The sequence below is a fragment of the Phocoena sinus genome, chromosome 1, assembly GCF_008692025.1.
Source record: "Phocoena sinus isolate mPhoSin1 chromosome 1, mPhoSin1.pri, whole genome shotgun sequence".
NCBI lineage: Eukaryota > Metazoa > Chordata > Mammalia > Artiodactyla > Phocoenidae > Phocoena > Phocoena sinus.
The window spans coordinates 35,255,736-35,275,442 of NC_045763.1; the positions used below are offsets into that span (position 1 = coordinate 35,255,736).

The following is a 19,707-nucleotide window of genomic DNA, read 5'->3' on the forward strand; positions in this document are numbered from 1 at the left end:
CCCCCCCCCGCCCCTCGCCCCAGGCGGTATGTCTCCATAGCAACTCAGCCACGCCCCAGGGTCAGCTGGGAGTTCGGAGACAGATGCTATAGGTGGGGCTGGATAGATAACTTCTGGGTTCCTCAGGGCCTCTCCCTGGGGCCTGGTGAAGAGGCCCAGGCAGCCAGATGGAGCTAGAAGCTGGGCCCCAACCCCAGAGCAGATGATCGGACCACCCTGGCTGCTTTGGCTGCTTTTCTGGAAGAGCCCTGATAGGGCTTCTCTCCAAGCCTTTGCTCTGACCTCCTCACTGGTCCCTGGCCTCTGGGGTCTCCCCTGCAAACAGAAGGATCTTCATTTCCCCTGCTCACAGCTTTTCTTGTCTCCCCACCACCCTCAGGATGAAGTGTCTCTTCTCACCCCACATGGCAACGCCCCCATGCTGCCCGGGCACCCCACACCTCTGCACCTTCGCCTTCTGCCTGGTGAGCTGTTGGTCACTTTCTAGAGAACGCGCCATCCCTCCTCTGGAGAGCCTTCATAACCTCTTCATTACTGCAGTGGTTCCCAAACAGGGGCAATTTGCTCCCCCACCCAATGTCTGGAGACATTTTTGGTTGTTACACTGGTAGAGGCCAGGGATGCTGCTAAACATCCTACAATGCATGGGACAGCCTCCGTAATGCCAAAGAACTATCTGGCCACAAATGTCTATGGTGTTGAAAAAAACCTTCCTCTATGGGCCAGGTACCCTCTCCCTCCCCCTTGTCTGCTTACACCAGCCCGTCCTTGTTTCCATCACTGCCCCGGACAGCTAACTATGAGGCACTGTGTGCTCCATCTAGACAACTCCAACAGGGGGCCAGTCTGGGTCCCAGCACAGGGCTGGAGGCAGAAAGCATCGTCACTAATTGATGAACAGGCCATGAACCGGAGAGGCTTAAGAGATGATGGAGCTGTGGCAGGGTGTCGTGGTGTAAGAGGCTGTGCAACTGTGCGTGGGAAACTGGGACGTCTGTGCGTGACTCAGCTTGAAGTAAGAGCAGGAGAGAGCAGCAGGGTAGCAGTTGTTGGCATGTAAAAGGGTGTTTCGGTGCCTGTTAAGTGTAACTGCCATTTCTTCTGTGGTGGTCAAGGATGTAGACTGGAGCCAGACTCCCTGGATTTAAATCCCAGCTCTGCCACTTACTAGCTGTGTGTCCTTGGTTTAATTGCTTAACAACTCTGTGCCCTAGTTTTTTATAAAACAGGGATTATGGTGTCTCCCTAATGGGGTTATATTATATGGAACAATTGAATTATTGTTTCTAATGCATTTGGAACAATGCCTGGCACATGACAAGTGAGCTGTAAGCTGTGAGAGTCCGTATAAGCGGAGATGGGCGAAGGGGAGAGGGGGCCCAGAGCCCTTTGGATCTAGGCAGAGATAAGGAGAGGCTGCCTGGAGCCTGGGCTGGGAAGCCCATCTTGCCTCCAGTACTTTCACTTACCAAGCAGGTCGTCCTGGGCAGACCTCGCCTGCTCTCTAGACCAAGTTCTTCCTTTGGCAAACAAGGAACGTTGAGCCTGTGGACTGTCAAGGCCCCTTCCAGCCCAAGCGGTCTGGTTTCTGAGGATGCCTCAGACATGCCTGACACTGTCCCTTGGCCAGGAACTCAGGGTTCCTCAATGGCCTTTAGTCACCTCTGTTGGCAGCTCAGCCATTTGGGGAGGGGAGAGGTAGTTCTCTCCACCCAGTATGATGGTCAGGATGCCCTTGCTCATTTATCTGCTCTCTGTGTGACTGGGCTCCCCTCCTACCCTGCAGAGGCCGGAGGCCTGGCAGGGATGTCGTCATCAGGCGTGAGGCCTGGCGTCCATCTGTAACTCAGCCTCTCACTCTCCAGGTGACCTCTCCCAGCCTCGGTGCCTCCTTTATGAGGGGAAGATAAGCCCGGCCCCACCCACCTTGTGGGGCTGCTGTGAGGAGGTAACTTATTAGGAGGTACTTTGTAAACATTTAAGATAATGTTATGATTAATTAACCACTTCCAAGAGGAAGCCCTTTGGGGCCTGTTTTATGGAGGAGACCAAGTTTCTGGTAATTAACAGCAGTACTGGCACCCTCACCTCTAGTGGGACAAAGTCTCCATTGGCAAGTAGGCCAACCTGGCCAGCGCAGTGCAGTTTCCTAAGGGAAGTGCCTCTAGACAGACAAGGCGGGTCGGCCTGGTCAGCGCGGGCCGTTAGCAATTCCCCATCAGTGGAACACTTCACGCCACCGCATCTCTGCACAAGCCGTTCCTATTGCCTGGGATACCCGCCCCTCCTTCCCTCTGGGGCCGATTTGCCCTCAAGGTCTAGCACAGCTGCTAACTCCTTCGTGAGGCCCTTTCTGTCTCTGCCATCAGCCCTACCCCCAGCATTAGTCATTCCTTTCTCTTCGTTCCCATAGCACCGAGAAGCCCTCCGTTAATAATACTGCGGCTTTTCCCAAGGGGTCTCCCCTCCCCACCCCACCCCTGCACTCTGGATGGTTGAATCTTTGGAGGGCAGGGACAGGGCCCAGCTCTGAGGGCCAGGGTGAGCCTGCGGTGTTCTCGGCTCTATCCCTCCCCCATCTAGGGCAGTGCCTGGCATAGTCCACGTTGAGTGACGGTGTTGGCACAATCACTGGGCCCTCCCAGGACAATGGCTATGGTGCCTCCCGAGGCACGGCCATCGGCTCTGAGCCCCGCTTTCATCTCTTCCTCTAGTGTCGTCCTCTCCCCTCTTCACCTGTTAAGTTTATCCCGTTTGCTTCGGGTTGGGAAAACTACGGCCAGGCTTATGAGAAGTGTCTGTAAAGTACAAGAGTAAACAGGCGGAGGAGTGCCTGAGCACACGCCCCCGGAAACGCCACGCAGGTCTCTCACCTCAGTCCTCAGAGGCCGGCTGCCCAAGTGACCTTTGGACAGGTGCCCGCAAATGCTCCTATAAATGTTTACCGCTGGGCCCTCTGTGCTGCCCGGACCCCCTGCCCGCTGCCCCACCCATCTTCCGCTGTAATTCTCACCTTTCGCCTGTTTCTGATTAGATGGGAAGTCCCAAGAATTAGAGAACCTCACTCTGGGTTTGTCCACAACTGCACCCTTGGAAGTGTCTTAGTCCCTTCCGGCCAAATGCGACCCCTTTGCCTCTGCTCCACCACCACCGGCCTCCTGAAGGACCACCCCCACTCCTTATCTTCACCCTCTCCTCCTCTGCTGATTCCTTACAAGCCGTTTAAAACTGAAGTCTTCGTATTAAAAAAAACCTTAGCCAGACAACCCCTCTGGCGACCACCCTTCTTTCTTCCTTCTCTACCGAGTCCCTTGGAAGGGCTGTCTCTGCTCTCCCCCATCTCCCTTCTCCCTGTTCAACCCACTGCAGGGAGGTCTCTACCCACAGGACTCCACTTGGACAGCCTTTGCCACGGCAGGGTCACCGGAGGGTCTTTTGCCTTTGGCAAAATGGAGCTGATCTGCCCAGGTCAGCCTCCAGAGCACCGGATAGCATCCCTTCACTCTGTCCACATCTGAGTGCCTGTTCCTATGGACGGGCACTGCTCTAGGGACGAAGGACATGGCCATGGACGCTCATCCTCAGGCGCTTCCATTCTTCCTCTGGCTCAGAAGGGTCTTGTCTCCTGGCGTAGAGGTGCCAGCTCTCCTCCTCCTTCCCAGGATCTTCTGTCAGTGGGTGTGCTCTCCAGGGCTTGACCCTTACTTCTCTTTTTACTCTGCAGTCCCTCTGGGAGATCCTTCTCTATCACTATGGATACCGGTGACCAACCTATCGGTCTTCTCCCACTGACTACCCTCCAAAGAAACAGACCCCCGTGTCCAAGTGCTTGTCCCGCTGTGTCACCAAACCTCAGTTCCTGCATATCCCACGGCACCTCCCTGCTCTGCCTCCAGACCCACATCGCCGAAGCCAGTTTTAAACCCCGCTCTCTCATCCTCGGGCTGAACTGATGATCAGCTCCTGCCCATTCTTCCTACTCAGTGTTGGTTTTTCTACCCCTATTACAACAGCAGCCTTCTCACTATTTCCCTGTCTCTAGTTTCACATTCTGAGACCCATCCCACTGCACCAGACGCCTGAATCATTTCCCTAAAATGCAAATCTGATCCTATCTATCCTCTTTAGTGGAGTTCTGAAGTCCACACTCCCCAGCTCGGCCTACGCATTGGTGCCCACCTGCCCATTCTTGCTGTGCCATGCCCTGCCAGTGGCTGAAGAGTCTACAGATGAAACTACCGACCACAAGAGCCCCTTGTGGGCAGCTTCTGGCTTACCTCGTCGCCCTCCCATCCTTCTCCCTCCTCCCATTTACCCTAGTGACACACAGACTTTCTTTCCTCTGGGCATTTTATCCCCACCTGTGGGCCCCTGCTTAACACAACCCTGTTCTGTTTCCGGATAACACCTCTATCCTGTTCTTAGAGTCCTCGTTCTGTCACCGTGCGTAACTCACTATGTGATCAGTCACGTGACCACCCCTGACTGTGATCACTTAATCCAGTGCTTCTCATCTTTTGACTGCACGTTAGATTCAATTGGGGAGCTTTAAAAATTTGATGCCCAGACAGCATCCCAGACCAGTGAGGTCAGATTCTGTAAGTGTCAGGGGACACTTACTGATGTGCGATCAAGTGGAGAACTCAACCTGTCTCTAAGACTGTACACACTTTGCATCTGTAAGGATTCCCAAAGGGAGCCAGCTCCGAGGCACACACCTTGGCAAGATCTGCTCAGAGCACTTAGCAAAAGCAGGGCTTGGAACTGTTTCAAGCATGGGCCCACGGTCGCCACTTCCCACAAGCTTGGAAAAGCCCCATCACATCTGCTACAGCTGAGCATGACTCAGCGGGCCTGGCCGCTCTGGTGACCTGCTCCCCAGCATCGGGCATGGCCCCCACGGCCACCCTCCGCCTACTGGGAGGAGGCCCAGCTCCCCCACACAGGCCCCGATCCTCGGGAAGCAGCCACACTCACTTCCTGGCCTCACCTGTCTGGACCATGAATGTGGCCTTGACAGGACAATCCACTCTCATCTTGTCCTGCCCGGGAAGGTAGAGACTTTTAAACTGACCAGGTGGCTGGTCCGGAAGGCAGCCTGAGGTTGTGTAAACAACAGAGTTTGGCTTCTGACTCCACCATCCCCTAGCTATGTGGCCTTGAGCCCATTGGTCCTTTCACCTGCCCTGGGCCTTGGTTTTCGGGTGTATAAAATGGAAATCACCGCCCGACCTTATGAATGTACACAACAGGCCTGGCGCAGAGGAGGGACTCGTTACAGTCTCCTTTCCTGCCCCTATCCTCCGCTCTCCTCCCCAGAGCAGTGGGTTGGCTACGCTGGAGGCCCTCACCGGGGCACCCCCCAGTCCCGACACCGGTGAGCACGTGAGGACAGATCTGGGCTGTGCTGTGGGGAGAAGGGAATAAGTGCACACTTGCACCCCTCCAGTTCCCTAGGGCAGGACGCCATTTTTGCTTTGCCTGGCCCAGGGCCTCCAGGGAGATAGGCAGTTTCAGCCTAGAATGGGCTCCCTTACAAGGGAGTGTGCTGCATGTGGATGGGTGAGAGCACGGGCTTGGGGACCACCTGGCAGGGAGGGCGCCAAGGCAGACTGGTGTCGTATACCAGCTCCATCCCTGACTAGCTGGTCATGCTGGGCAGGTTCTGGCCATTCCCCACACCTGCAGGGTAGGAGTGGGCACGGCTGCCTGCCTGCCTGCCTTAGGGCTCGGTGTGAACAGGTGAGAAAAGCACCACAGAAGCCCTCTGTAGCCCCAGAGGGCCGCACGAGTGCAGCATCACTACACCGAACATGGCTTCAACTTTTACAAATTTCTGTGTCGGGTGGGAGGTTGGTCAAGATGACCTATAAAGGGCTTAACTAGTGGCGCAGTGGTTGACAGTCCGCCTTCCATTGCAGGGGACATGGGTTCGTGCCCCGGTCCGGGAAGATTCCACATGCCGCGGAGCGGCTGGGCCCGTGAGCCATGGCCGCTGAGCCTGTGCGTCCAGAGCCTGTGCTCCGCAATGCGAGAGGCCACAATAGTGAGAGGCCCGCGTACCACACACACAAAAAAAAGATGACCTATAAAGACCCCGTGGTTCTGTGGGCCCCAAGTTTCCAAGGCCAAAGCTAAGAGTCTCTAACCCATTCAGGGCCAGAATATTGGCTGGTAAGGCAGATGGTGAGTTGATGTAAATGACTCCAATGTCCAAGAGGCAGGGTGAGCGTGTGTGTGTGTGTGTGTGTGTGTGTGTGTGTGTGTGTGTGATGGGGGCAGGGGTGCACAGCAGAGCCCTCTGGTCTCCAGAAGCCTAGGACAGCACAGCACTCACCTTCTGGGGGGCATTGATGACTCCAGTGTTGTAGCCAAACTGCAGGGAGCCGAGCACTGCCCCTCCCACAGCCAGCATGAGGCGGCCCGTCAGCTTCTGCAGAGAGAAAACCCCACACTGTTAGAGGCACGTCAGGCCCAGGTTACTAGAGGGCAGGGCCTGGGCTGGCAGGTTCCCTTGTTCAGATAGCTTGCCTGACTCCTGGCACCACACCAGCCCTTCTCTGAAGAAACCTGGCCACTTCCTGACCTCAGGTGCCCAAACCAGCCCTGCCAACTTCTAGACACCGGGCTGGCCAGACTTATTCCTGGGGAGAGAGGGTAATTAGGGTCTTCCCCCTCTCTGTAGCCAGGGCTTGGCATTCTCCGGGGTCTCATTCCCCTGTTGAAGCCATGCCTAGGCTTGAGGTGGCTCCAGACTCTCTGGCTGGGAGGCTCAGGAACCAAGGCAAGGGGGGCCCAATTACGTGGGAGGAGCGGCATGGATGGGCAAAGTGCCCTGGATTTGGAGCCCAAGATGCTGGCTTCTAATTCCAGCCCACCTGCCTCCTTGCTCTGTGAATTCCAGCAGGTGAGTCCCCCTCCCCACTCCTCCCGGCCCGTCTGTTTGCTTGTCTGCAAACCCTCGCCTCCATTCACAGGGTAGATACTGAGGCAGAGACAAGTTCCAGCTTACTCAGGGGTCTGCAGAGAGCCAGGCTGAAGCTCGGGGCAACCATCCCCAGACCACGAGCTTCCCAGGGTTGTTAGGACACAGATGACATACCAGCCAGGAATGTGCTTTGGAAAAGTACACGACACAAGGTGAGTAAGAGTGCTGGGTCGAGGTGTTTCCAATGGGCAGAGGGCTGGGGGAGAAAAAGGGCAGTGGGATTCTGTCACCTGGAAGCCAAGGGCCGGAGGCAGCAGGCAGGGAGGAGGCCAGCAGGCAGGAGGGCCCGGGGAGAGCAAGGTGCCTTGCTAGGAAGAGGACTTTTGTTTTCTTTTAAAATGAAGAAGCCAAGATGTATGACAGTTAAGGCAGGCCCTTAACTGACCGAAAGAACGGGGCCCGGGGGGAGGGATGCCAAAGAAATGATGGGCGGGCATTCACCAGGTGCACCACACGGGGCTGGGCACTGGAGGGGAGGGGTGGAGGCACAGATCCTGAGCCGCACCTACCTGTGGACGGGAGAGCCTCAGCTTGGCGATGGCCTTGGTCTCCCCCCCTCCCCCCAGAACCCAGAAGCAGCCGTGACTTCGAGATCCTCACAGATAGCGCTGGGCTTAGCTGTTAATCAGACACATTCCTAGTGTGGTCTTTTCATTCTCTAGAAGCCGGCAGGCCATCGATTGCGAAAGCTAAGGTTCTCACGTCAGAGGCTAAGAGGAAGGTTTCAGCCAGCAGGAGTTCAGAGCCCATTCCTTGTCAAGGGAGAGCTGGATCCTTCCTCCCCACGGGCTCCTTCCTGGCCAAACTCTGGACATTCATCCTAGACGCTGGGGCTTTCCTCACAGCAGGCTGCACTCCCTGTAAATCCTGTCTGTCACGGCCCACCCTGCCCAGCACCCCTCAGAGCCTCCCTCCCAACTCCTTAGGGAGCCTTCAGACCCAAGGCTGTTGGTTCCGAGTGGGTGGTGAGCACCTGACAGGCCTCCTCTGGTGGGCCCCGGCCAAGCCCAACTCCTCGGGTGACCACTGGGATTAAGTAAGAGGAGGTCACAAGGACGGCACGACAGCGGCTGTTGAACCCTCATGTGGGGGCTTTCTGCCTGGTGAGTCACAGGTGTCACGGCTCAGGGTTGGCCTTGAGGTTGGCCATCTGATACTAATGGTATACAAGGTATATATTATTCTAGTACACACTCGAATAAATATAAAACTAGCAATGCAAACCTATGATTTGAAAAAATGTGGCATAGCTATATAATGGAGTACTTAACAAAGAAAGCTCTTTAGCTACTGATTTGGCATACTCCCCAAGTTATAGTAAGTAAAAAGCAAAGCTTCAGAACAGCGTGTTGTATGCTACCTTTTGTGTGGGAGGAAAAAAAAAAAAGGCTAGGATGGGGGAGAATATACACATCTACTTCCTTAAAAGAATGCACAAGAAAGGTAACAGTGTACCTTGGGGATCTGGGTGGCAGAGGCAGGGTAGAAGGGAGAATTTTCATTTTACATCCCTTTGTACGTTTTTGAATTTTGAACCACATGAATGTATCACCTATTCAAAATATTTTTTACAAGCCCTGTGGTTTCATATTATTTAGAACACAGCAATTTAAATAAAAATAGAAGTGAAAAATGATACAGATGATATGCGGATCTGGTAAAAATCGTGCCCTTGCATGAATGCCCTCGCAGAAGGGGCTCTGCTGGGGGGCAGTACTATTACCACAGCCCTGTCTCCAGTCTGGCTCTGGTGTGCCAGGGGTCTCTGGGCCTCTGAAATCAGTCTTGGGGCCCTGCTGAGCAGCTGTGCCTCTGAGAGCAGGGGCTGCTGGGAGCCAAGGACAAAGCCCTCTGCTGGACTTTGCCACTTGGCAGGTCAAGGTCAAACTCTGCTTTAGAAAACCTGCCTACCCACCGGCTGGGTTATATCCACATCCACCCAGGCAGGCTGCTGCATCAAGAACTACTAAAAGGCTCAGTGACTCGTGCCCCGGGCCCTGGTCCTGACATCAAGGAAGAGGCATCAGGTCCATTGGGAAGGGGAGGCTAGTGTGGTCTGAGCTTCAGCTGGGGCACTGCGGGAGCCCTGCAGGGACAGACTTGTAATTTTGCCTGGGACAGTCAATCAAAGGTGGGTTCCTGGGAGGTGACACTGGAGTTGGGCCGTGAAGGACATGCAGGGAGTCTGCCAAGTGGAGAAGCGGTGGCAAGACTGCATTCCAGGTAGACAGAACAGTACGTGCAGGGGGAAGAAGGGGGGGCCCTGCAAGGCCGGATCTAACGGGGTGCTCAGTGTGGCTGGATGCTAGATCCAGGGGAGGAGCATGGCCCCCGCTCCTGGGCAGGCAAGCGGCACCCACCACCTCTCGCCCCCACCGCACCCAGCGTGCTCACGACAGGACTTGGAATCAGGAGACCCAGGCTGAAAGGCATCGAGCTGCTTCCCTCACCTTGGAGTTGAGATATGTGGTAGCCCTGACTCTGGGTCTCAGTTTCTTCACATAAGAAATGGGGATAAGAGTGCCTTCCCTTAAGGCTTGCTGTCAAGCTCTGCATCATGGAGCCGGCAGGGTTCACTCGACAGGTGTTCGCTGAATCAAGGAGGGATGGGAAGTCCCCATGGCACCATCTGCCTCCACCAGTCCCGTGGCTGGAACTGAAAGGCGGTAATGAAGTCCATTCATTCAACATGTATATATTTACGTGCCAAGCTGATGGACTCATTGGTGATGCCTTAAAGAAGGGGTACAAGCCCCACAGCTCACGGCTTTCTTGTGGAAGCCTTTTATAGGGGTGGAGGAGCAAGGGAGAGTCCAGAATCTGGGACCACGGCCGCCCATCACCACCCCTGGGGATGGGGCTACCTCCTAGAACATCCTGTGCTGTTCCAGGCCTTTGCCCTTGCTGTGTGCTCTACAGTCTCCAGCTTGGGAATACCCATCTGCTGTCCACCCACCACACTGGGAACTCCTTAAGAGTGGTACCTAGGGTGCCCAGAGTAGGGCGCAGTGCTGAATATTTATACAAAGCAAACCTGTCACTTCTGAAATTAACTTTTTGGGCAAAACTGGCTCTGCATGTATCTGTTCTCTGAGAACAGTGTTCATCCTAACAGATTTGAACTCGGCCATGTAGCAAACCCCTGATGAGTACTGGAACATCAGCTCTGAGAGCTGGAAACAGCCTAAAAGTAACTCTCCAGGCCCCCACCCCAACCCACAGGGCTGTGGAGGAAAGACCTCTGACCCGAGTTCAAATCCTGATTCTCCTAGGGGTGCCCCAGGCCTCTCAGTTCAGCAAGCGCTTGGGCTCGGGGTCCTGCACGAGGAGGCTCTCATGCCTTCACCCCTCACCACCCTATCCCAATTCTGGGGGTCCTGAGGCCCACTTAGAGCTCTCCTTCTCCCAGGAAGCCACTGATGAAATGTTGGCTTCAGAACCTCTCCTCCCACACACGGGGATGCCGGGTGGCCTAGCCAGGTCATGTAACTTGCCAAGCACCGTGCATGGCCTTTCGACTTGCGTCCGTGGGCCGGGCCTTTCCCTGGCATGTACTCCAGCTCCGGGCTCTCCCAGTCAGTACTGGCGGAGGGAGGGCTTGTGGCCACGCCATTCAGAGGTAGGTTACTCCCAGTGGGAGGAGGGTCCGGGAGGAGGGTCCTGGAGCGGGGATGAGCCAGGTGTCACTCACATCCTTTCCTCCTCCCACAGCTCCTGAGTAGCCCTGGGTGCACTGGAGCATGGGACAAGGACCTTGTAACTGCGTGGTCCCCAGTTCTAAGCAGGGTGGAGCAGTGGTTTATGGGATCCGTGACAGCTCCCTTTTTATTTATTTGTTACTTTAATTTTCTAGGATTTCATTTGAACAAAATTCTGGGAGATGAAAAAAGAAGCGCAAGAAACTGCAGAATCGCTGTAATACCCTCATGCGATTGATGGGGAGCCTAAGGTCAGAGGGTAGGGGCCCAGGATACTCGGCAAACAAAAGCTAATTCTGGGACTTGAGTTCTTTGGATTCCTGGACAAGGCATTTTACCCTCTGAACTCGTCCAGCCTGTCAGGTCTTTTCAAGAAGAAGAGTAATAACCATGTGAAGCCTGACCTTCAGGTGACCTCAGGCATTTACTCCTCTCAGCCATCTTCTTCAAGTCCTCCAGTGATGTCAGGACTTCTGCATGGCTGAGCCTCCCCTGCACCCCGCAGTGGCCCTGGAGGCAGAAGGTGCTCATCAGTCTTTAAAAGCAGAGAGGAGAGGGAGCTGCCGCTTTTATCAGCGCCAGCAGCACCGGGCAGGCCCTAGGCAACGTGCCAGGGGCTGCATCCACATCCTGATTTAACCATCACCAGGCTCTGGGGGAGAGATGGCTCCCACTTCACGGATGAGAAAATGGGAGACTCAGAGAGGAAAAGGCGGATGATCAGGAGGCCTTCGGCTGCTGGAAGCTTCAAGCTGAGGGGTCTCTGCTGCCAAACCCTTCCTGCTCACGTCCTCCCCTGCTTCTGGGTACTGGTCCCCAAAGGAAGCAAGGTTTCTATCTGCTCTTTCCTTCCTATGTAGGTCAAATTCCATTCCAGCAACTCGCTGGGCCTTGCCCAGTTTGAGCCAGGACAGCCCAGGCCCAAGCTCAGAAACCTCTCGGTCGCTTGGGTAGATTTTACTCTAAGCCCAGGTTGGTCAACTATGGTCCGTGGCCAAATCCAGCCTGCCAGCTAAGAATGGGTTTTACATTTTTAAGTGGCTGGGGAAAAAAAAAAAAAGAAGGCTAATATATTGTGATACATGAAAATTGTATTAAATTTAAATTTCAGGGGAGTTCCCTGGCAGTCCAGTGGTTAGGGCTCAGTGCTTTCACTGCCGTGGGCCTGAGGTTCAATCCCTGGTTGGGGAACTAAGACCCCACAAGCCGTGTGGCTCGGCAAAAAAAAAAAAAAAAAAAAAATTCAAATTTCAGTTTCCATTAATAACATTTGATTGGAACACAGCCAAACTGTCCCCCATTCCTTTGGGGACCAGAAGTCTATATTGTTTATGGCTGCCTTTGTGCTACAACAGCAGACCATATGGCCCACAGAGCCGATGATATTTACTTACAATTTAGCCCATTACAGAAAAAATTTGCCCATCTCTGCTTTAAGCTCCAGGTGCTCTGAATTAACAAGTGCAACCCCAACACAGGAGCTGCACAGGACTTTTCAAAGCCTTCCAGGCAAAACCAAATCGTCTTCCAAAAAGGTGTTAAATGCAAACAAATGACTCCCTGAGAGCCAGCACCCGGGCATCTGGAGAAGCTGACACCCCAGAGAGGTACCCATTCAGTGGAGAGGTGGGCACCAATTTGACTACGATAAGATTAATTTGATAAGACCATGGGACTATGTAAAGGTCCCCAACACTCTCAGCAGACAAGTTTAAGTACCCCACTTGTGTGACCTTGAAAAATCCTCTTCCCCTAAGACCTCCTGTTCTCCATAAGAGAGGTTTCCTAAGAATAAGAAATTATATTACTAAGGAAAGACAATAGCCGAGTGCACGTTCCCAACACTATTCTAGTCAATGGGGATTCAGCAATAAACTCAACCGAATCCCTGCTTCACGGAACTTGATATTTTAGTCGGGGGCTGGCAGCGGCGGGTAGGGTGGAAGGGTAGAAAAAAAATACCTAAAATACATCAGGTGGTGAGTGGTATGAAGAGAGAAAGTGACGAGGACAATCACTTAATTCTTAATCACGGTGGGACATTTTGTGATGGGATATTATGCAGCTATTGGAAAGAATGCAACACATCTGTATGTTCTTGATACGAAAAGAGTGCCAGGTAAAAAAGCGAAGTACTAAACAACGTATAGAATGTACATTTTGTGTAAGGAAGGAGGAGATAATGAACTTGTATAATGGCACTTCCTTCTATGTGCAGAAAGAAACACTGCAAGTATTGGTAGGTGAACAGTTTGGGCTGCACTGGGCTGCACAGAACTATGTAGAAAGTGTGATCCAATTACACTAAATTCCATTTATAGGCACACATATCCACATGCACAAAAAGAGGTCTGTGAGGGTAAACACCAAACCGTTACAGCTGGGAGAAGATGTTTACTCTCTTCCTCTGCCTGCTTCTCTATAGTTGGCTCCATTACAGTACTTCTGTAATTAAAAAACCCCCCTGCAACCTGACCTAGAGAGGTAGGTATTATCCCTGTTACAGTTGAGGAAATTAGCTCCAACAGGAGCTGTGGCTGGTCTGAGGTCAAATGGTAGAGCTGTTTCTGGTGGAGCCCTTTCCTCCTCACTCCCCAGTGCCAAAATAGTGGGGGTGAACTCTGGGCTAGGCGCTCTGGGCAGATGTCCTGTCCAGCAGAGGCCTCAGTAGCCAAAGGCTCGTTAAGCTGGGGTCTAGCGACCGCTCTCTCCCCTTCCAGGGTACCAAGGCCCTGGGGAGGCAAAAGCCAGCAAGGTGGTGGTGCTGAAGTCTTGGACAGGGTGGACACTGCCCTCATTCTGCACGAGTTCAAGGTCTGGGAGCCCTGCTCCATTACTGCAAAACCCCAATGTTTATACATTAGCTATTGAGCTACTCCCTCCCTGGCCTGAAGGCTGGATGGCAGAGCCTTACGCTCCACTCCATGCCTCCCACGGAGGAGGCCGGTAACAACTGGAGGTTTGTTTTGGTGACCAGGCCTAGACACAGCCTCTCTGAGCCCATAGGTCCAACCAGGAGCCTTCTCAACCTCTACCATTCTGGGACGCAGATTACCAAACTGAGCGGCTCTGCCCAGGAGTGAGGTGGGGGAGGGGGGAGGTTGCAGGTCCCAAGCCAACACTGCACGCTTCCCCTTTGTCCCAGGCCTCCCCAGCTCTGCCAGCTAGGGTGGGAGGGGGAGAGAACTGGATGCCTGTACCCTCGGAGCTGGAGCAGAGCTCCAGGCCCTGACATCCTGTGACCAGGAGGCACTGGGTAAAGCTGAGCTCTTTGAAGTCACAAGCTGATTACAGGGGGATTGGGGGTTAACCCAGCTCCAGGCCAGGTAGGGTTGGTCCCGGAATGGCCCAGCATGGGACAGGGATCATCATGGACATGTTGACGATGTCCGTACACCCAAACTGGACGTGCAGAGGGTCCTTCCACTGAAAATAGCCGCCACCCTGCTTGAGGGCACTGGGCAGTCTCGCCACAACTACCATGCAGAGTGAGCCTCCATTTTACGGGGAAGAAAACGGAGGCTCTGAGGAAGGCCACTTCCCCCAGGTCATAGTTTTATGAGGATGTGTTTTGTTTCCATTCACAGAAGGCTTTCAGTTGTCAAATTATATCTAATCCAACTAGTAGACTGCACCCAGAAGGAGGCTGGAAAGTCCAGGAGTCTGGGAACTCCTGCTCATTTGGGGGGAGTGGAAGGTGGCACATAGGACAGGGGTGTGCAGAAAAAAACATGTTTTTTAAAAACAAAACTGAAGAACATCTCAAATTTTTTGTGACAGCCTTATCTTGGCTAAGCCTCTTTCCTTCTCTGGCCTCAGTTCCCTATTTGTCAAACAGGGTTGGGACATGCACTGGAAGGTCCCTTCCTGCTGGGGACTTTCTTTTATCCTCTGTATGCCATCCTAGAAAGGCTAGCAGGTGTTTTGTGGTGGGAGGCTAGTATGTGACCTTGGAAAAGTCATTTTCCATTGGATTGTGATGTCATCATGACTTGTTATCACCCTCACGGGGGGAGGGGTCGGGCAGGGCAGCCACATCAGTTGACCCATCTCTGGGCCTGGCACTCTCACCCATGGGCTACTCTGCAAACCAGCTTCCTGACAAAACCCCTACTGGAGAACTAGCCAGCAGAAACTTTAATGATTTACCCAACCAAGCGATACAGCCCGGGCATCCTGGGACTCCCCAAAAGCTCATGTTGCCCAAATGCCAGACTTCTGGACAGAGGCTGCAACCCAGGTAGCAGGTCACCTGGGGCCCAGGTAGGTGCAGTGCATCATGGGAATCCAGAGAAGCAAGGGATATTTATGGAGCATCCATGGGGACAGACAGACACATTTATTTCTGAATTCTTACAGACACTCTAATGACAAAAATGACATCATTCTGCAGACGTGGCAACTGAGCTAAGCTGGAATTCAAAACCACAAATGCAGGACTTCAAAAGCCTATGCTCTTCCGTACCACTGAGGGGCTGAGGAACCCCACGGATTTCTCATTTCTCCTCTGTCTGGAGGGCGGAGTGGCAGAGTCCTGGGGCGTGACTGGGGTGCTAGGAGGGACTAGTTGGGAGTTCCTCACAAAGGGCTGGGTGAGACATCTGGGGCAGGGCTCACCCTCATCTGCTGCAGGACGGAGCATGAGCAAAGTGCGCTGGGACAGGAGGGTCTTCAACCTGTCTCCTCCCTACTTCCTACTCAGTTAAACTCAGCACACTGGGCCACAGAGGAGCACGACAGAAAGCGGGAAAGTCAGCCGAGTCAACTGAGGAGATGAGGAGGAACATAGCCGAAGGAACTTCAGAACTAGACACGCCTGGTTTTAAGACCTTGGGCAAGTGATATAACTTCTCCAGGCCTCAGTTTAACCTTTTGCACAAAAGGGCTGGGCTTGCTGATCGAATCAGCAGCTCCAAAGGGAAGGGCTTTTTTCTAGAATGTATACAGGATGATCCATAGAAAGTTTAGCAAAAAAATAAAAAATAAATTTTTTTGACTATAACTGTTATCTGTATTTGTCTTTTGAAATTTCTACTTTATGTAGGCATATAATCTATTATTATAACAGAGCACATACATGCATTTATAAATACAGATAAACCACTGGGAAGGAGGTGCCCCAAAATTATTTATTGATGGAGCCGGCAATCAAAAGTTTGGAGGGTACTGCATGAAAAACACCTACCTGCTACAGAACTGGCTGGCACATGGGCACCCCTGAAGTTAGGCAAACTCTCTCCCCTCAGCTCAAAATTCAAGAAAGTCTATGGTGAAAAGGGATAGTGTAGACTGAAAGCCCTTTCTGATTGGCCTGGGTTCAAATCCAATTCAGCCACTTACTAGCTGTGTGACTTCAGGTAACTTACTTCCCTTCTCCGAGCTCTAGGCCCCTGAACCAGCAGAGCTATATATGGAGGGTCAGTGACACTGAAAAGCATTTGAGCCCAGAGCCTAGTGAACTACAAGTGACTGTTGACTTTCTCCTCCACTCTTCTGTCTCCTCTCAAAATATTCACTTCTCCACTCAACAGATGAACACCCAGGTCCTGCATCACATGCTGAACAGACATTTCTTACCCTTGCAGGAGTGAAAAAAGTTTTCCCTCTCTTACAGACAGTGAAACTGAGGCCCAGAGAAGTTAAGCGACCTGCCAGAGCCCTGAGGTAACACAGCAAATATTTAAGCTTTGCAGTGGCACCGTTCTTACCACTAGCTAAAATAGCTTCTCATTTTATTTTCATTTTGTTATATCCCAGCATAATGGCTCACCTATGGCTGTCAGGAAATGTGTTCTGGGCTCAGGGTCTCTCTTCAGGCCAGGGCGGGGTGGTGAAGCAAGTTGTTTGGATTCATCAGGCATAAAGGAACCTTTTCCCGCTGAGGGTACAGCCTGGCGTCACTGTCACGCACCTCTCCGCCCAGCCAAGACCTCGTTCAGTTCCACCGGACACCTCCACAGCCCATAGAAAGGGCAGCGCAGAGTTCAGTGCTAACCCCCCATGCCAGGTGGAAAAACGGACATCCTCGTGCCTTCCCTGCCGAATTTCAAAGAAAAAAGTCACTTGAAAATATTCTATAGAAAGGGGAGGAAGGGAGGGAGGAAAGAAACAATGCCCTACAACACACAAGGTGGGGCCCAATAAATATTTGTTGGAAAGGAACCGATCTGGGAAAGTCACAAAGATCCCCTGTAGGACAAGCCCGTTTACAGATGAAAAAAAGAGATCGTATCTAGGCAGTTGCTTGCTCCCGGGGGAAGGAAGAGTCCTCATCTATTCAGTCCCGCGTCCCTCAGCTCCCTGGCGCGCGCTACTCCCACTCCACTCCAGCCAGGGGCCCCTTCCCGACCCTCGGCCCCCCCGGGATCGCGGCGGCGGCCCCTGGGGTACTCTCTCCGTCCGGCCCTCACCAGCTCCGCCCGAGCAGGGAAACGTGCCACCTCAGAGCACATCTCCCCGGGTCTTGGCAAAAGCTCTGGGGCCTGCACTACGCGGAAAGAAGGGCCTCGGAAGTCAGGCTTTTCGCCTCAACCCTGTAGCCAGGCACCCTGGGGTTGGAGCCCGGGCCTTAAGAGAGTGCCCTCCGCCTTAGAACCCCGGAGGACAGGCGCGGGGACTGCGCGAGGCCGCGGAAAACGCCCAAAACCAGGCCGCGCGCCCAGTGTGGCGCCCAGGAAAAGGGAGCATCTGTTCCGAGCCGGCCGAGCGGGGGCGGGTCCCTCCTCCTCCAAGCGCCCGGGCCGGGGCCCGGCCGGGGGCTCGGCCGGCTCAGCCAATGGGCGCCGCGCTCGGGCCCCCTCCCCCGCCCCGGGAGAAGTCGGAGCGGGGCCGCTGAGGAGGAGATCGTGAGCGACGTGCCGCGCCCGGGCCCTGGGTCCCCCGGCCCTGCCGGGACGCGTGGACGGCGCGGCGCCCCCGGAAGGAAGCCAGCTGCTCACTGCGGGCGCCAACAACGCACGCGGCGCCCACGCGCCCGCCAGATCCCGACCCCATCCCCGCCCAAGTCCCCGGCAGCAGCAGGGCGCTGCGCTCCAGGCCCGCGCCGAGCATGGCTCTGAGAGGCGCGCCGCCGGCCACGGGCTCACAGAGCGTCCGGGCCGCCGGGGAGGCCCGGGGAAGCCTAGGCCGGCGGAGGGGTGACCGGGGGTCCGCGCCTTTGTTCCAGGCGGGGAGGGCCCGCGGGCGCGCGACTCACCTTGCTGCTGGGCTCCATGGCCGCGCTGCGCCGGAGGCTCTGGCAGCGCCGGGTGCGCGGGCGGCGACGGGCGGGCGGGCTGCACTCTGCGGATCAGGCTCCGGCTCCGGTCCCGAGACTCCGACTACGACTCTGACTCCGACTCTGGTCGCTTGGCCTCCCGCTCCCTAGCGAGCTAGCTCCTGGGACCTGCGGCCCACGATCTGAACGCTCGCTGGGGTTACCTCTGAGCGCTGGGACGTTCTTGTTTATAGGACCCCAGCCATTGGCTGGCGCGGCTGGGGTGCGGGGTGGGGAGGAGGGGTGGGCAGAGCCTTGGGGGCGGGGACTGGGGCACGTCCGGGGCGGGGCTCCGCGGGGAGGGGGCCAGGGCCGGGGTAGTGGGGCGGGAGGGCGCCCCGCGGGCACCTCGCTGTGGCTTAGCGTCTCCCCTGCTCTCTGGGTCCCGGGAGTTCCCTCGCTGTGTGACCCTCAGCAAGTGTGCGCACCTCTCTGAGCCTCGGCAGCCTGTAGCAAAATGGAGGAGCTCGTACCGGCTGGGAGACAAAATAGGAGCGGCAAAGGGTAGCGCTTAAGAGCAAGGACTGGAGTCCTCACTCCGCCACCGGATAACTTCGGGAAACTAGCTGTACTGATAGAACCACCTCATAGGTTTGTTATGAAGATTAAGTGAGTTAATATTTGTAAAGTGTTTAGAACAGCTTCTGTTACGTGGTAAGTGGTATTTAAGTATTTGTTAGACTACGGGAGGTCTCCCTCCGCGATTTTCTCCCTTCCCCTCTCCATCCCCACATTCCTGTTTGTAAGCCAAGCCTTGCTTTAGCACAGGCTGGGCCCTCTGCCTGGAAATCTATGCCCACCTCTTCTTTGCACTTTAATATCACCCCCTTTGTGAAGCCTTTCTCCACTTCTGACAGTATATGTGACTCTATGGTGACAGGTAAGTGTGAAAAATATGAATGGTAGGAACATAGGAGAACTTGGGTTTGAACCAGCTCCACTGTGGACTAGTCCTCGAGTGATCCTAGGCAAGGTGCTGGCCTATGAGGTTCAGCTTTCTTCTGGGTTAAACGGAATGAACATGACCACCAACTTCATGTGCTGTCATGAGAGATGCAATGTCCAGATAAGCTCATGAAATACTTAGCGCAGGCTTAACTCGCGGTAAGTCCCCCTTTAGTGGTAGTGGTATTATTTCACCTTATTTCATCTGATTTCACCTCATTTCTTCTTCTAGACCCGTGTCTTACTTGAGACACAGTGAAAGGAAAGACCCCCCCCAGTCCAAAGGTCTGGACAAAATCCTGAGGTTAGTTTGAGGGTCCCTTTCCCTATGGAGGGGCCCAGGGAGGGGCTACTTTCTGTTGGGAAGGAGGAGCCTGAGCTGACCCCATGACCCCTGGAGTCCTCTGTCTGGGCTGGCCTTGGGAGGGGGCACCCTGGCTGACCAAGAAGCCCTGGAAGGGAAGGCCTGCCCCTTCTGGGCACACCCCTGCCCATGGCTCCTATTTCTGCGGTCTCCCAGCTGCTCAGCCTGGAAAGCTTAGGGCCACCTCTCTCCTCATCTGGTGCCAAAGGCCCCTGAGTCCTGTTGATTTCACCTTCTGTACCACCTCATCCTCCTTCCCTTCCTTCTGTCTGCAGGGCCTCCAGTGCCTCTGGCCTCATGTCCTCTAGTGCTGACCCTCACTCTCCTGTTCGTATGTCACCCGTTGCCGTAGAGGCAGCGAGGTCCAGCCTGGCTAGCTAGGCCCTCAGGGCAGCATTTTACAGGCTCAGCCTCACCCCTCACACCAGCACTTTCCGCATCTGTACCTTTGCTCAGA

At 54.4% G+C, this 19,707-nt stretch overlaps 1 protein-coding gene across 2 annotated transcripts in view; it reads right to left on the reverse strand.

The window, feature by feature from the left end:
* The window catches only part of SLC2A1 (solute carrier family 2 member 1), a 28,403-nt gene extending 10,251 nt beyond the window's left edge, over nt 1-18,152 (reverse strand). Inside the window, exons 1-2 of one of the 2 annotated variants that reach the window (XM_032626140.1) lie at nt 17,882-18,152; nt 6,338-6,433 (exon numbers count right to left, since the gene is read on the reverse strand). In XM_032626140.1, coding sequence (XP_032482031.1) covers nt 6,338-6,433; nt 17,882-17,899 — 114 coding nt within the window. In that variant the 5' untranslated portion in view covers nt 17,900-18,152. Of the gene's footprint in view, nt 1-6,337; nt 6,434-7,497; nt 7,533-17,881 lie in introns of those variants that run through there. The other variant, XM_032626150.1, reaches the window with a different exon arrangement.
* Between the last annotated feature and the right edge of the window lie 1,555 nt (nt 18,153-19,707).